Below are 17,419 nucleotides of genomic sequence, written 5' to 3'. Positions count from 1 at the left end.
TAACTATCTGGCTGTTTTTTAGTGAACAAAGAAATATTAGAGGGGAAAAAATAGTTTCCATTTAGCTTTATCTCTGTTGGCTGTACTGGAAATGAATCATGACATAAAAAACGGATAAAATGAAATGAAAAAGAGACCATTTATTTCCTCTTCTGTAGCACACACTGGACACTTATCCTGAAGGTTAAAACTCTTCTGAACTAAACCAGATTGCACTGAAACACTGGTGAAGGGTATTAGGGAGCCATGGAGTATCCCTGTGGTGCTTGGCCCAAAAGCTATGGCCAAGGAGGGAGAGGAAATGGGGCTGTGTGGGGCTCCCCCTCCCCTCCGAGTTCACGTTTGTGCTGGGCAATGGGGTCCAGGGGTTTTCCAGTTAAATTTTGGAGCTGTCATGGAAACCTTGGAGAGATTCTCCTTCAAGAATCTGTTTCTCTCCTTGAATTTCTCGAAGGTAAGAAATGCAGTGCAGTCCCTGGGTGAGACACTGGGCTGCTCAGCCCAGCCTGGATCTCCAGCAGAAGGGACCTTTCTGCTGGGTTCCCTTGGGTGGCTTGACTTCCCACCCCCACTAGGCTGAGCAAGTGCAGGAAAAAGGAAGGAAGGGTTAAAAAAGCATATTGGAGATTAATTTGGAAATGAGCGTGCAGTGATGACTGAGCAGAGTAGTTTAGGTCAATGGTTTTGTTATTTTCCTTGGTCTATGTAGCGTCCTTTCATTGGGATTTATAAATTATTCTTGCTGTAATAGCTGTATTCAGGAGCTGTAAGTGCCTGCTCTGGCATGGCTTGCTTGCTTTTCTTTTTTATTAGGAATGAAAATTAGTTGGGAATGAGGAGATAATGTATGGCCTCATATCATAAAAGTTGCACTCCTTGATAAGATTTCAAGGTTAGAACAATGATAGCATTGAAATATCTGTCGTAAACTACCATAGATAATTCAAGCAATAAAAATGCTTCTTTTAGCTATGTAAATAGGGTAATAGACTGGAATGCACTATCTAGATGTATTAAACGTTGGGGTTATTTTATATTCAAACAATATAAACAGAGAAAATGGAGCTGAAGATTAATTTGAATAGGAAAGAGGGATGATTTTTCTTTGGAGTGGTGAGCAAGCCGGGGCTGGATCTGAATTTGTTCTGCGGGAGAGCATGGGGATTGGTAAGGAAGCTCCAGTGTCTCGGTGTGAAGAGCAAGAAGAGAAGTATCTCTGCTTTTTTTTTTTTTTTTTTTGCCTTTTTTTCTTCTAACAAAAAGAGCTCTGGGCTTTTAGGAAAGGCTGATGTAATTAGGCTGAATGCGTTTTGATGGTGGGATGCTGTCCAAGGATGCGTTGAGTCACATCTAATGACTTAAAAACTACTAATTAATTTCGAATGAACTGGAACAAGGAGACATGGCTTGACAAGTACTAGGTTTTGAAAGCTACTGATTTTGAAAACTTCCAGTGTCGGGATCCTGAGCAAGGGGATGAGAAAAGCTGGGAAAAGCCTGGTGAACCTGTTGAAAAGGGCAGAAAGAAATTGGGGTAAAAAATGGTATGAAGCTTCTGATGCAAATCAGCAATTGTGGTAGCTCCTTGGTTTCAAAGAGCAACTAAAGAACTAAAGAAGCAGCTCAAAAGAACGGGTGGTGGAAATGTCTCAAATGTGTGGTTTCCATTTCCAGTTTGTTCAGTTCACTTTCAAGCAACACTATGAAACCTTTGAGACCCCTCTGGTCTTGTATTAATAGATTTCCCCATAAAGTTTACAAGTAATAGATCCGAGAGGGAAACATCTTCATTGCTCTATAAAAGTTACATGGCACACAAGGTCTTGAATGATGCTCCCAGAGCAAAATCAGGGATGAGAGATAAATTGGTGCAGTGTGTGCAGGTTCCAAAGGATGGGACAAAAGGAGCCCGAATGGAAAGGCAAGAGGAAACCAAGAAAGCAGAGAAAGTTTGGAGCAGAAGGGAGTTAAGTTGGTCTTGTGTCCTACAGATTTCTTTTTGAAGAATAAATGGACTTGAAGGATAGATTGAAGCCTGTAGAAAGAGGGAGAGTCCTAGGGTTTGGTGGGTTTATTCCTGGCTGATGTTTTCCCTGTCCTGACACTTCACAGTTTCTTGCTGAAAAGGTGCCATTTCTGCCTTGGTCTGGGATCATCCTGTCTCCTGTTACATCTCAGGACAGTTGTGGTTCTCACCTGAGCTCCTCTCCAGAGGTTCTGGTCCGGTTCTGTTTGTGTCTGTGCTGGTGATTAATTAAACACCATGATTATGGTTCCTCCACTGTGTGGCCCCAGGGAGGGGGGTCTCCAGGGCAGTATGGTCCGAGCGGCGCTTGGGATGCTGATGTTGGAGGTAACGTTGAGGAGTTCTCCAGGTGCAACTGCAATAGAATAATCCTATTTCCTTCCCTCTGTCATAAAATAAGATAACGGTTTGGCAGCTGTTCAAATCAAGACAAATAAAATAAACTGCTCTAAATTCATCATGGAGAGAAACAGACTTAGCTACAAAATGACTAACGGGACCTTCTATTCATCTGTACAAATCTGGTCTGTGGCTGCATTCATTTCCATACAATCACTGGAAAATACTATGTTGATTGCTGGGAACAAAGCTTTTATGGGAGGAAAAAAATCCATGCTACTAATCTACAGTGGAATTGGTAAATGGGTAAGACAAAGCTTTAATAATATTATTCTGTGCGACATCTGATGTAAATAATACAGTTCTATTAATCTCTCAAGCAATCAGAGGGTCTGGCTGTTAGAGGCAGCCAAGTATGAGCAATAATATTATCTCTTCTCAGGAATGTTGGAGTAGAATCACAAATCTGTGGCTGTGAGAGCGATTTCTGCACCAGCTGGGGGGGGGTCCCACTCAGCAATGGAACAGGCAGGGGCTTCTGACCCCCAGGGAACCGGCCGGGGGTTTTGGGGGCATCTCCTGGCTCCCTGGACCCCACCTGGGCGTCTGCTGCCGGGCTGAGGGAAGCTCACACGGTTTTAAACTGAAAGAGGGGAGATGGAGATGAGCTGTGGGGAAGAACTTGTTTGGTGTGAGGGTGGTGAGGCACTGGAACAGGTTGCCCAGAGAAGCTGTGGCTGCCCCATCCCTGGAGGGGTTCAAGGCCAGGTTGGAGGGGGCTTGGAGCAACCTGGGCTGGTGGGAGGTGTCCCTGCCCAGGGCAGGGGGGTTGGAACTCAATGATCTTTAAGGTCCCTTTCAACCCAAACTGTCCTGTGATTCTAAGTCTGTTGACTCTTCTCCCTCCCTCTCTCTCAAGGAGGATGCACTTCATCAGCCCCAGCAGCACCAGCCTCTCTGGAAGTGGTTCTTTTGGTCCATAAGGCAGCAATTTGAAGAAGTGTTTGTCTTCTGCAGATGTGCACTGGTGGTTTTTTAAAAAAAATAATAAATAAAAATAAAAAAAAATCATGGCTCACCAATTCCTGCAGCAACCCCACTGAATCCGAAGCAGTCAAGGAGTTAATGTTGCCTCCCCCCAAAAGCATGTGTGCATTGTCTGTCCTGTAAAAAGATATTAGTTAAGGCAGCCAAATGAAGCAGAATTTTTAAATGAGATCCTGTTTTTCAAGTATGATTTTTAAGATACGATGCGGGTCAGGGTTGTCTGATTCTTCACAGTTCATTAAGTAGAGAGCAGCTAGTGTTAGAGATTGACTTTTAAAAATGATAGATTTTTATTTATAGCAAAGTTCTAGTCATTAATTTTAAAGGAAGGAAGCATAAAAGCAGGAATGGGTTCATTTTTAAAAAAAGTGACATTGGTAATTTAATTAAATTGGGGGTTTGAGTATCATTACAGAAAATGAAACATTAGTTCTACACTGCTTTTCAACCCATCTGACGTATTTGATAGCGTCCCCCCGCTTAAAAATCCTGCAGGGTCATTAATATTTCTATGTGAAAGTTGCTGCTGAACTTCCCAGCTCCAGGCTCTTTGGGGAAGGATGTGAATAGTATTTTTGGGGAGGGAGCAAGGGGATGAGATCCCCTCTGTGAGAGGTTTTCCATGGCTGAGGGGAGCCCAGGGCAGGAAGCCTAATCCCATATTCATTACAGATCAGTCTCTCATTTCCCTCCCTGCTGTGGGGAGCCCTCGTGGGGTGCCTGAGCTTCTGCTCCGGGGGTGGCTTTGGGGGGACAACCTTTGCTAGGGCCGGAGCAGGGAGGTTTCAAATCCTGACCCTAAATTGCTGTCCCACGGCAGGAGAGAACAGCAGTGTCTCTGCAAGTCCCACGGCAGGAGAGAACAGCAGTGTCTGTGCATCAGTCAGTGTTTGGGATTTCTGTTTCATTTCCCGTGCTTACGCTCAGTTTTGGTTGTATTTTTTTCTGCTCCGTGCCACGTGTGCTACCATATCATTTTCCTTTTAATCTTCCTCTTTTTTCCTTGGCAGAGCTGCAGACTAAACCTCCCTTTGCTCCTAAAAATTCATCTGGTTTTGTTCATGCTCCTGACAAAATTGTTTCCAATGATAAACCATCACTCAGCTTTGACTGTTTTCCTTCCTCTGATGTTTCAGCTTTAAGGAAAAAGACCTATAATACAAGATGCTGCACAAGGGCCCGATTCGTATTTGATTAAGTCATTCTTAGTCGTGGTTGTCTTCATTGGGTTTTATATTGGGCTCTAAAACCATGATTTGAATGATTTTTTTGGGAGTGGCTTATGGGAACCCGTGGAGTTTTACTTAAATTCTCAAAAACTGCTGTGCAGAGGCATTGGTTAAGGATTTACTAGTATTTTAGCTGCAAATTCTCTGTCTTATATTCAAGTATTCCATATTCTTTCTGATGAAAGCTTCTGTTGGATTATATTTTGCCTTCAGTGGTGCTGGGTCCAGCTGCGTTGTTCAAGAGGCATTGGTTAAGGATTTACTAGTATTTTAGCTGCAAATTCTCCATCTTATATTCAAGTATTCTGTATTCTTTCTGATGAAAACTTCTGTTGGATTATATTTTGCCTTCAGTGGTGCTGGGTCCAGCTGCGTTGTTCAGAGTCCATTTGCTGCACACGTGTGAAATCTGGATTAAACACAGAGTGTGAAGTAGAAACCCTGGTGGGCTGAGATGTTGCTCTCTTTGGGCCATAGTTAAGGGTTTTGTCATCTCCGTGTGGTTCTAAGGTGTAAGACACCTTAAGGTGTAAGTTCTAAGGTGTAAGACCTTGCAGGGGCCTCTGAGGTGCCTGGCAAAGGGCTGTGGAAAAATGTTATTCCCAACAGGAATGTTATTTCCAACAAGAATGTAATCTCTGCATTCTAATCAACTGCAGTCATGTTAAATGGAACTGCAGGAGGACGTTGGAAAGAGGGATCCTTTGGATTAGAAACTGGTAAAACTGGTCAGGAAAGAGTGGATCCTGTTTCTGACTTAGTTGCTTGGGGAATAGTTTTGCTGCTTTGTGTGTGTAGATCTGTCCTGGTGGAAATGGCACCTGAATGGTGAGGGTAACGGGCTCGGGTGCAGTCCAGGTGGGTCCGTGGGGTGGGTGTTTGCTCTTCGGGTGCAGTCCAGGTGGGTCCGTGGGGTGGGTGTTTGCTCATGTGATGGGTTTGGGTCGAGCCTTCACTTCCCTCACCCCACAGCTTTCTCTGCGATGCACTGCCTCTAACCAGAAGCAACTTTCTCTGGCAGTTCTCCCGAGTCACACGTGTGGGAACCCGGGGAGGCTGCAGAACGGGGTTCAGCAGGGGACGACGTTCAGCATCGGGGACAAGGTGAGGTTCAGCTGCAACCCGGGCTTCTTCCTGGAGGGACACGCTCTGCTCACCTGCCACGCCAACTCCGAGAACGGCGCCTCCTGGGATTTTCCTCTCCCCTTCTGCAGAGGTAAAGTGCCCTCTCCTCATCCACGTCCTCATCCTCATCAACAAGCCACGATGAAACAGGATTTAATGGGCTATTTGGGGTTGGGAAAAACTTCGTGGACCGTAAGGTTGATTTTTTTTTTGAAAAGACTTGAAAACTGAACGTGATGTAGCTAATGTTGAAGTTCCTTTTTATTGGTTTCCTTAAAGCTGCCAGAGTTTGGGTGAATAATAGGAAGGTTATGAAGTGCTCAAAGTATTCAAAATGCTGCACAGCTACTTTATCTTCAATTTCTTTGTCTAAAGTGAGCAAGGAGGAAAAGCAGGAGTATTATCCATAAGATAAGGTGCCTATCCAAGACCATGAAGGTTTTCTAGATCAAACACTAGAAAATGAGAGTGGATTTTCTGCTTTCTGCAACGTCAGGCTGATATCCCTCGTGGCACGTTCCACAGTGATTGTGGTGCTTTGCCCCTAAGGAGACGTGAGTCCGTGCAGGGCGCTGCCAGGCTGGGGCTGCTGGCAGTGGGGCCACAAACTTGCTATTGAAAAAAAAATATCTGGCCTTTGGTGGAAAAAAAACCCAAACAAACCAACAAAGCTTCCCTGCAAGAACAGGGAAACTCAGATTCCTCTATCAGTAGAGAGCTGTTTGCTAATTCTCCAGGGCCACAAGGGACTGGAGAGTCTGTAAATATACGCGTGTCTGTGTTGTTACACCAAAACAGTTGCTGCCGCTTTGAAGTCTTTTCCCCTCAATTCCTTGTGTACTTCAGCAGAGCATCTCATATTGATTCTTTTTATTGACTCTGCTTGTGCAATCAATCAGCAGTTCTAAGCTGTGGCATAAATCTTGAATTTAAAGTGAGCAAATATTGTTCGCTCGGTGTGTTTTTAATGCTTCCTTGAATGAGTTACAGAGCAGTAATAGCTGTATTTCTTGTACACTTACCTGCTGCCTTGGGGCCAAGGGCATTACAGCACTGACAGAGCGGCTCACACAGCCACAGTGACACTAGAGAGGGACACCTCTCCTTGCCATTTTAGTACAATCAGTTATGATTCTTCGCTTTTTTCCTTCAAATTAGGACTGTCATTGTCTGCTGGGTCAGATCCCAACAGTGAGATGAAAGGTGCCCTCTGAGCAGGTGTTGAAATCTCTGAAGCTGCTCTCTCGGGAATAGACTTGTCCAATGTCCCTGCAAAGGACAGTGTTTTGGGGACTCTGCCCAAAAGGCAGAGGTGTGAGACAAGTGTTGACACCACTGTACGTTTCTACCATGTTGAGCGATACCCTTTTTTGGGTTCTTTATACTCTTTGCTTTGTGCTTGTCTTTGTAACATCCTTTTCTATACCTCTGTAGCCTTGTCTCTATTCCAGCCTTCATGTGTTGAAATAATCAAAGATGCAAAGAAACGCGTGGCTGAAAAGAGCAAGAAACAAAGGTGTTTGAGAGGATGTGCCAGGACAGCAGCACTTTGAGGGAGTTCTGTGGCTCAGCTCCTTTTTCTCCAGAGGAGTTCTCTGCACTCCTTTTACCCAGCTCTCAGTTCAGAAGTACGTGGTGGGTTTTTAAAGGACAAGTGTAATCTCAATGAGAAAGGGAAGTAAGAAGGAATTCCAGCTGGAGGAAGACTGGCCTGGTGGAATGTGTCTCTGCAGAGGCTGTGAGGAGCTGGTGCTGCAGCTCGGCAGTGGTTTTGAAAGCACAGTTATATCAAAATTGATTCCTGGACTCTGAGCTAAAAGAGACTATAAATTCAGTCTGCCCAGACTCTGCTCGGGTGAGTTATGTTTCTTGCTTACGTGGCAGGAAGGATTAAAACTGCGGTGATCTCATTCAGGGAGCACCAGAGGAGCAGGGAATGACATCCCAGTGCTGGGCTGTGGAGTGGGAGAGCTGGGGGGGAACTGGGGCTGCTCGGGAGGAGCTGGGCTGTGCTGGCAGACCGTGGGGAACGGGGAGATTTGCCTCGAGGATGGAAAGTGCTCGATGGGTCTGGGTCAGACTGGAAAGACTGGACTAAGCTGACACTTACCCCATCTGTATAATGTGTGTCAGAAGTGTCTGGAATGGTTCCTTGACTGCATCTTGTGTGTTTTTATACAAAATCACAGAATCCCATAGGGTTGGAAGGGACCTCTGGAGATCATCCAGTCCAACCCCCTGTCAGAGCAGGTCTACCCAGAGCAGGTCCCACAGGAATGCATCCAGGCGGGGTTTGAATGTCTCCAGAGGAGACTCCACCACCTTCTCTGCACACCTTCTGCACAGTTGTTGTGCATTCATAGAATAAAATGAGCCCTAGTTCTTAATCAAAATGGGGCCTTAAGCTGCATTTTCACCTTGATGGTCGGTTTGCTGGAGGCAAATCCCCAGCAGATGTGGAGTGGTGTCCTCTGTTCTGCTGTAGCCACAGAAGGAACAACCCTCACCTGGGTCAGTGAATCTCAACTAAAGCAGAACGGCGCATTTGAAGCACCAAAAGAATATCCGGAAACATCAGAGTCTGTTGTAAAGCTCTTTCAGGCACACAGAGAAAAGCCTTGCCCAGATTGTTTGCTGAATTTAAGTAGAACTGATAGGTTTATGATTCTGGTAGGCGGTTGAGTACAAATTCAGTAAGCCAGCTGAAAAGTTGAGAACATTTGCGAAGCTACATTTTAAGCCTATCAAATATGCATAATCTCATTAAAAGTGGTCTGTCTTACTGTAACTCCAGCAGCTGCTCAGACTGCGCTGTGCCCAAAATAATTGAAGGGCTGTTCAAGAGGATTTTAGAAGATCGTAGAATATGTTTAAACAGTAACAACCCCTACAAAGGTAGGAAGTGTGTATTTAGAGGTAGATGGCAATGGAAATATGTTTTCCATTAAATACCCTTTGTAAAGCTCTGCTTTGCTGGTAGCAAAAGACACTAATTCCTAAAAAGATCTAAATAGGCAGACCTTCCTGATTAGCCCTGTGGAATTGTCCTGCCCTCCTTGGGTGCAGATTGACCCACTGCCCTTCACAAATATTCTTACCTGGGGTAAATTTCAGTTTGGAAGAGCTTTTCTTTTTTAAAAATCAGTTTGTAATGAAAGTGTGTTTATACTGTAAAGACCCGAGCTCCTTGCCTAAAGCACCTGGAATGCTGCTCAGTGATGGGTGGTGTAGGGTTAACGGGCTTTCCTTAGCAGCCTTCCCAGTCACTGCTGAGCTGCTGCTGTGTGTACAGGAGCACACTCATTCCTAGTTCCCTTTATCTTCCTGCCCGTGTTTTCCTTGGATCCTCCTCCTTTAATTGCTCTAATCGCTCCTGCTGACAAAATTCGGGTTGTAAAAAGGAAAGAGCCTGCAGCCAGGAGGCGGAGGTCAGTGTATGAGCAGGAAACGTCACCACTAGACTTCTGAACAAGTGGTTCAGTTTTTACTGCTATGACTTTGGTAACAACACACCTTGAGAAATCAGAGCAAAGATGTGTAAGGCGGCTGTGGGGGATACTCCACTCCTTTTCTCTTAGATTTCTTAGAGAATTTTTTCTTAGATGTAAATGCAGTGCTTGTGCTCCAAGTGCCGTTGTCCCAACCCTTGGGGGGATTCCTGTTGCTGGTGAAGATGCTGAGATCTATGAGAGCTGGAAACCAACCTCTCTCCCTGCTGAGAGGGGAGAGTTTTCATGTGGCTGTGAAACCCACCCTGGTCACTGAGTCCTGGTGGGTCCCTCCTGCTCGACTGGCCACACAGACGGGAGGAAAGTTGCAGGGCTGTGAAACCCACCCTGGTCACTGAGTCCTGGTGGGTCCCTCCTGCTCGACTGGCCAACGGGAGGAAAGTTGCAGCAAAAAAAACCACCTCGGAGGATCCTAATGAGGAATAAGGGATGGAACAGAACACTCGGGCAATGACCTGTGAGGAAATAGTGTCCTGACAGCGAGACATGCTGTGCTGAGACCCACCTCTCCAGGGACACGGTAGAAGCTCCATTGCTCGGGGTGTTCCAAATTAGCCTGAACTAATCCCAAATAAGCGTGCGGTGGGGAATAAGCTGGCACTGACTGACCTGATAGGAATTTTGCATCCCTCAACTTCTTTGTCTGTTAATAACGTGTAGTAAAACACACCCTGACAAAAGCACAGGGGGTTTTAGAGCTTTGCTTTGAATTTGGGCTGATTGTTACTTGCTGTTTTGCTTTGTGCATTGCAGCAATGTCTGATAACTTGTGTTCTCTTTGCAGCTGATGATGCTTGTGGAGGGACTTTGCGGGGCCAGAGTGGGATCATCTCCAGCCCTCACTTCCCGTTGGAGTACGGCAATAACGCCGACTGCACCTGGACTATTCTCGCCGAACCTGGAGACACCATTGCTCTGGTTTTCATGGATTTTCAGCTGGAAGATGGATATGATGTTCTGGAAGTTGCTGGAACAGAGGGATCTTCGCTCTGGTAGGTTCCTACTGGCCATCCGTGGTTGTGTCTGTGCAGTTGTGTGGTACCTGCTGATGTTCTGGGTGCGCAGATCCAAACTTCACAGGGTGCTCGGAGAAAAGGAGTTTGTGCCTGAATGAGGGTAGTTCCCATTTTTCCCAGTCACAGGTTGTAGCTGGTGCCTTCTAAGGAAACACCCCCGGATGCTGTTTATGGCCTTGGTAAGCTTTGCAGTGACTATCCTCTGCTTTAAATCACATTCTCTGCAGTAAGATCTCATAGTGTAGCTGCTTTGAAGAAATAAATAATTTAAAAAAAACCCCAAACAACCCAACACTTCAAAACCCAAGAAACCCTGCTCAAACCTTGTCGTGCTCAAACCTTGGTTTTGCTAAATTGTTTTTTGATTATTGCTAAATATGCTGCTGACAAGTCGGCTTTACTTTGAACTTGAACAATGAACTTTTGGCAAGTTTTTTGAGGGGTCCTTTTGTCCTTTAGACAGGAGCTGTGCATGGAATTTCAATACCCCTCTCACCCCATTGTTCGTTTGAGCGATGCTTTCAGAAATATTGCTTTTTATGTATAATAAAATGCCATTTCAATATACAAGAGTCACCCAAACGATCAGTGCTACGGAGTCTGGAGGGGGAGGGCTTGCAGGAGGAATTTGATGTATTGCTTATGTGGCTTTTATAGCAGAGGACAGCTCTGCCTCCAGTGTGCTCTGCGCTGCGATCACGCTCCCCGAGCAGTTATAAGTCCAAACCAGCAGCAAATGGAAAGGAATAGTCTTGAACTCGACATCCCTCTGGAAGGGAAGAATTAAGCGTTTGAAATAATTAGATGTTGCCTGGGATTATCAGCAGGAAGTTAAATTACGATTATTTATGAGGATTCTGTAGCAACCACAAATAACATTAATTTAAGTAATTTATACTTGCCGGGCAATTATGGGGGAATAGGATTTGAATGTTTCGGATGTATTGATGTGAGAGAACTTGCCATTTACCATGTACCAATTGTTTACTGTTCCCAGGACCCAATCGAAAATTAGATGTTGCTGTTTCATGAAAAAAAAAAAAAAAAAAAGCCTCTGGTTTTATTAGCATGCATTAATATTTTAGGGCAGTGTTAGTTTTTAGCCGCTGTGTGCTGCAGCAAGGATCAGTCATCTGTGGTGTGTGGTGAAGACGGATGTCGCTAGTTAAGAAACATTATTCAGCCTGGAGGTGTTGCCAGTGCAGCACTGTGTCTTGTCATATCAAAAATAAAACAATGCCTGTCAGACTGAACCTGCTGGGGGAAAAAAGTTAATAAACTACCCATAAATACAGCGTGATGGAACTTTAAAAATGGCAAATGCATCTTAGAAAATTAAGCCCTTTGACTTTCAGTAGTACACGTAGGTGCACACGCGCTCTGTTAAAAATGAGATTTAGCAGCTGTTTTAAAGGGATTGTGTTTTACAGACATCACTTCTGGGGCCTTGTCAGAGGGAATAATGATGTATTTACTTTCCTTCTTCCCCTTTCCCCCCCAGTGCCCATGTGCTGCATCCTTAATGATGCCTCTCCTCCAGGTGGGCTTTCCCCAGGAGCTGGGTGGACTCTGGCTCCAGCAGCTGATCTGGGCTGAACCCACTGGTGACGCTGCCTTAATGAGCCCAACAGGTCACACCAAGGGGAGTTTTCATCCAGGGCTCGTAGAAAAAGCTATTCCTGCTTTTTGAGGCTCCTCCTGCGTTTTCATAGTGCCATGAAATACACATGGGCAAGATAAACACAGCAGTCAATTCAAAGGGATCTCATTTAGTATTCTTGAGAAGCCAACTTTTCAGTCCCATAAGCAGAATTACAAAGAGTCTTATTTTGAATTTCTTTTTTTCAAAGCTGGTCTTCACAACTCGGAGCCCGATAATTAAATTCAGATGACTCATTTTTCCTATTTCTTAATAATTTTTGCCCGTAGGGGAAAAAAAGAAATGGAGCTCATATCTCCTCTTTAAACATGTTGATATGATTCAGCTTGAAAATATAGCTAAAAACCTTTTTTCCCCTCTGTCTATGAAAACCTAGTTTTAATTATTGGTAATACGGCAGATAGACTTGCGGCCAAATAAACCATTCTATTGAAGTATCTTGGAACTAAATATTTCATTTCCTAGGCCTTATAAATAGCTTTAATCTGGTCCAGAGATGTACACAAATAAACAAAATGAAATTTCATCTGGAGTGGAATTCATATGTATTTTTGAGCTCTGGGATAGCCTGTATTGGCAGTATTTACCGGGGCACTAACTCAGCCCATGAAGGAAGCTTGGCTTGACCTGCAAGTATTAAAAATTTCCTACACTGCTGTTTCCCTCCCCTCTTTAAAAATAGGTGCTTTGCTGGTTTTTTCCAAGCTGGGTTTGTACCCCTCCTGCTGTTGGGGGCCAGCACAGCTCTCACATCCATCCCGGCACACACAACTGCTCCCCGGAGAATCCCACAATGGGTTTTGTTCTGTTGGACACGAATCCTGCAATAAGTCTTGGAAGGGAAAAGGGCATTGCAGGTCTGAGCATCCATACGTCAAGCAGAGCAATAGAGGTTGAGTAGCTGTTTGAGACATATTAATAAAATAATACATTTACAGCTCTTTTAACTGCTATCGTGGTTTCTGTCATGGGACCTTGGGTCTAGATTTCCTTGACAGGTGAGAAATAAAATTCTACCGAGCAGAGAACAGGAGAGGAAAAAAAAGTAGCAGTGTGAAAAAGAGCCTGTCAGATTAGAAAGGACAATGTGGGGGTCTCCAGGCTATAAAGAAAAATGGGCAGGATGGCAGAAGTGCTGCCCTGCTCTCCTTTGAGGTTGACTGGAGTGGCCATCCCAGTCCCAGCCCTCACTGGGAGAGGGACACGGGGAGGGATGTGTAGTATTTATGTTCTCTTATGTCATTATTCCCTGACTTTCTCTTGTCTTTGAGACTTGGGGTTCTCTTTCCCCCTCATTGGCTTGTTGGCTCCCTTGGTTCCCTCCCTTGTTGGCTCCCTTGGTTCCCTCCCTTGTTGGCCGTGCTCCAAGCACACTTTAATAGAGGGTAAGTTTTTGCTCTGCCTGAGATGGAAAAGGTCTGGATTTCCTCTGTTTGTGCACGTTTGCTGCAGTTTAAGCATATGCAAACAATGAAAATGTGGTTCTCTGTCTCTTGCACTTCTTCATGTCATCTGTTCAGATCTCATCTGGCTGGTCTGGGACCTGTAGCTAATATTAGGCATAATGACTTGGGTTATGATTATTAAAGCATTGTGCTGCTATTGCCAGAGAAGGTGGTGGTGCAGGAAATGACTAATAATCCAATTTATGGATGTGTGTTTACAGGAACTGACTAAGATCAAGTGTACGTTTCTCTGGGTATAATGCAAATATTTAGCAAAGAAGGTTTTTGCAGTCTCTTGTTGCCGTGTTTCTGCAGAGTTGAGTCAAGGGAAGGACTGGTTGGAGAAATCACCTGTTCCAGCAGCTCCTCTTGACTGTCGCTGGCATTATTTCTTTCCTTGTCATTATCTGCAGTTGACCCTTCCCTCCCCACCACCCTTGTCTATCTGCTAAGTGGTTTCTAATGCTCATTAACGTTCTCCCACGCGAGCGAGATCCGCTTTGTGCTTCCCTCTTGATGCCAGTTACTGGGTACCACTGGCCGGGCTAATCTAGTAGCACATCTTGTGCTCTGCCCGTGAGAGATGAGAGTGCCCGTCTTCTTGAAGGTCGCCGTTTCAGATGATGACAATGTTGGTTGGTGAAAAACCCTTCTCTGTGTGTGCCTCTAATGAACCAACCTATTCTCTTTACATCAAAGCAGCTTCTGAGCTTTAGAAAGCAGTCTCGGAGCTTTCAGCAAGTATTTTCATCTCAGACCTCAGTCGATGTCTACTGAAGTCAATGGGAAGACTTTGACTCCCAAGGGCTGGTGAATCAGGCTTTAGTGTATCATCACTTATTAAAGTGTGCTCCTCGTGCCATGAGGCTGCAGCTGGGGATCCCGGGCTCTGCTTCAGCTGCTGGTTCCTGCTGGTTCCTACTGCCAGCCCAGGTCGGTGGGAGAGCACTGTTGGGAATCTTGCAGGGTCCCCATTGCCATGAAGAGCTGCCCAAGGTGGGTGGGAGCTGAGGATGGGCCCCCCCAGCCCCCAGCTGCTGCCTCTCCTCACAGGGATCCCATAAAGCAGGTTGCCCCATGGCTGCTTTGAACCGTTTTCATGTCACACTTGCCACTTCCTTTTTTTTTTTCTTTTTTTTTTTTTCCCAGTCAGTAATTGCTTTTCATGTCACACTTGCCACTTCCTTTTTTGATTCTTTTTTTTTTTATTCCCAGTCAGTAATTGTTTTTATTTGGAAGTTGACAAGCATTGTCCTGCCCTGGTGCATGCACGAGGCTGGGGAGGTGAAGATTATTGTGTGGCTTGAAATAAGTTATTTCATCACTAGTTGAGGCCTCGATAATGCAAGTGGGAAAATTTCCTTTTCCTGTGCAATGAATTAAACTTCCTTGTTGTAAGCGCTAGTTAACTAATGGGTACTTTATCTGTAATACTCACATGTTTTTCTTCCGTAGTAATGTTTGCCATAGGACTGGGAATGAATAAAAAAACATTTTATGAAGTGGCTTTTGAAATCCCTATTTAAATGTCAGTTACATCTTCATTGGGATCTGGAAAATAGACTTCCTCATTTGACTGGTACAGTTTAATTACTTTTTTTTTCCCTTCTAAAGCATTTATAGTGCTTTTAATTGGAAGCGAATTCTACAAAGGCTTTAAACATTGTAAAATATTGCCTTAGTAGGAAATAGATGGCTTGCCAACTCCTCTTTTTTCTTCGGAGGTGTATTCTCCCAGTTCTTCTGCCGGGAGCGTGGCAAGGAAAGGGACTTTTGTAACAAATTACAATGAAGGGGCCTCATGACCTCTCCCACTCATGTTTCATTCAATAAAACATGATGAGATTCCGGATACCACTTTCTGGCTAATCTTACTTTTCCATGCATTAATATGATTAATTCTGTTTGCTAGATAGTGGAGAGCGTTTCATGAATATTCAGGCTAGCTTTCTAAGCCAAGGAAGAAGATGCTTGAAAATTACCCTGATCGTGTTTTAATTGTCCTTTTTTATCCCAATTTGTCCTTCTTTGGTGTTTGGTCACCTCCAAGGCAGAGAGACCCTGTGTGAAGGCTGCTGTTGTGTGGATGTGCCCCCGGGGATGAGATGCAGGAAGGTCTGTTGTGTGGGGAAAACCCCCTGCAGGTTACTAAACATGAAGAAGTTAGTATTTGGCTATTTCTGTCCTGGCTGAAAACACGTTGGAAGAAAAAGACAGGCTTGTTTGCAAGGACACTCAATACTTGCAAGGTAAAGAGGTTTTTTGAAAGACAGACCTCGTGCAAATTAGTGTAACACACCTGGCTGAAAGCTGAGGGAAATACGGGTTGCCTCAAGAGTACCTTCTGTATGTGACCCGAACCATACGTGACCATTCAGGTTGTAAAACGGTGAATAATACCTTTGTTTGGCAGGGAAAGGAGACTTTACATAAGTGGAAATGATGTCACAGGTTGTAAAAAGTTGGAGATCTGGGGTCCTCTTTCCAACACCGTGTCTCTTCCTCTGCTGTTAGAGCAGGACACTGACCTGTCCGGTTTAAGCAGGGATTTGGACAGATGTTGGAGGGAAGATTCACTGACTTCCCCTACAGGTGCTTCCAGTGGCTGGCTCTGCCTTCCCGAGTCCTTTTTCTCTTGTTCTGAACTAATTCCTGTCCCTCCCTGCGTCAGGCTCCGCTGCTGCTGAGGCTGTGGATACGCAGAGGGGTCTCCCTTTGCAGAGGAATTTGCTATGTTGAAGGAATTGGATTTGCGTGTCAAAATCTGTCTGCCAGGGCTGATAATAGTCGTGTTTTACACCGCTCACCTTATCTACAACTTCAAAGTGAACGAGCACAGACACCTCTGCGGCTGCTTCAGGACTTTCAAAGGACTCTTTCTTCTAGGGTTTCTCTGTGGACCCTTTCATGGATGCTTCCTTATATTTACAAGTTGTGTTAAGGAATGTAAGTACTTTGTTTTCTGATGTCACCTGCTTCACAAAATATATTTTACATGCTCTTTGCCTGCTGGTTTTTCCTCCCTGGGTTCTCTGTGGCTGCTCCTCAGCTGGAAGCCTGGGCTGCTTCGGTTCCTGTGCTGTAGGTGGAAGTCACAGCCAAGAGGTCCAGTTTGGGGCAGAATTCATCTCTCTTGTTCAAACTGATTTTTTTGGATGTGTGATGCTAACGTATCTCATATGCTGCAATTTAAACTACAGCTCCCTTCTAATTTGCGTTATATGCTAATTCATCATAGTTGGAAGAATTGCATTTGGCGTGGTTTGCATAAATTCAAGCTGCAGAGAAGTATCATTTATTTTTTGGATCATTTATTTTTTGACACTTCTCAGGTCGTACGTGTCTCACCAACTTGATCTTTCCACTTGTCTCCAGAAATATTTAAGTGCATGAAATAAAGGGAAGAAATACCTCTAGAGAGCCTGCTTCAGGAGCGGTTTGTTGGCTGCCGAGGCTGACGTGATGAAGGATGTGGGTGTTATTTTCTGGTTTAAGGACAAAGTGTTGCCCTGTAGCAAGTCAGAGGTGTCACGTCAGCACCTTCCAGCCACAAAATGTGGCAGAAATGGTGTGTGCAGTGGATGCTCCTGGTGAGAGCTCTGAACTCGCTCTCTCCCATAGAAACAGGAGCAGGATCCATCTTTAGCAGGCAGCAACCTGGGTTTAGATGGGAAGGAGGGATGTTCTGGGGCATTGGGTTTATTTCCATTTACTGTCATGGTGGGCAGGCAGCTGATCATCACCCCTTTGTCTCTTCATGTGCTTGCAAGCCCTTTAGTCCAACCTCTGTGGAGGTGGAAGCTGGATTTGGGGTTGTGAACCGGCAGTACCGTCAGACTAACAGGTTTAAGAGATAATACACCAGATCATGACTCAGGAGGTCTGAACTTGGCAATAAATAAAGAGTTACCACAGCCATCCCTGCAGCCAGAGAAATGGAAGAACTATTCAGGTTAAGAATTAGAACCTGTGTTTTTGGAGCTAGTCTGTTGTGTTTGTTGAGCTGTATCTTGACATATCTCT

At 44.8% G+C, this 17,419-nt stretch overlaps 1 protein-coding gene across 3 annotated transcripts in view; it reads left to right on the top strand.

Moving 5' to 3' along the window:
- Positions 1-17,419, top strand: part of LOC106890635 (CUB and sushi domain-containing protein 2-like) — a 291,319-nt gene that overhangs the window by 77,495 nt on the left and 196,405 nt on the right. For all 3 annotated transcript variants that reach the window (XM_014946585.1, XM_014946584.1, XM_014946583.1), the window contains exons 5-6: positions 5,663-5,857; positions 10,060-10,267. In XM_014946585.1, coding sequence (XP_014802071.1) covers positions 5,663-5,857; positions 10,060-10,267 — 403 coding nt within the window. The remainder of the gene's footprint in view (positions 1-5,662; positions 5,858-10,059; positions 10,268-17,419) is intronic.

Source organism: Calidris pugnax, unplaced genomic scaffold (assembly GCF_001431845.1).
Source record: "Calidris pugnax isolate Ruff unplaced genomic scaffold, ASM143184v1 scaffold113, whole genome shotgun sequence".
Classification (NCBI taxonomy): Eukaryota; Metazoa; Chordata; class Aves; order Charadriiformes; family Scolopacidae; genus Calidris; species Calidris pugnax.
The sequence above is the reverse complement of the archived record's forward strand: the minus strand, read 5'-3'. Positions and strand labels throughout refer to the sequence as shown.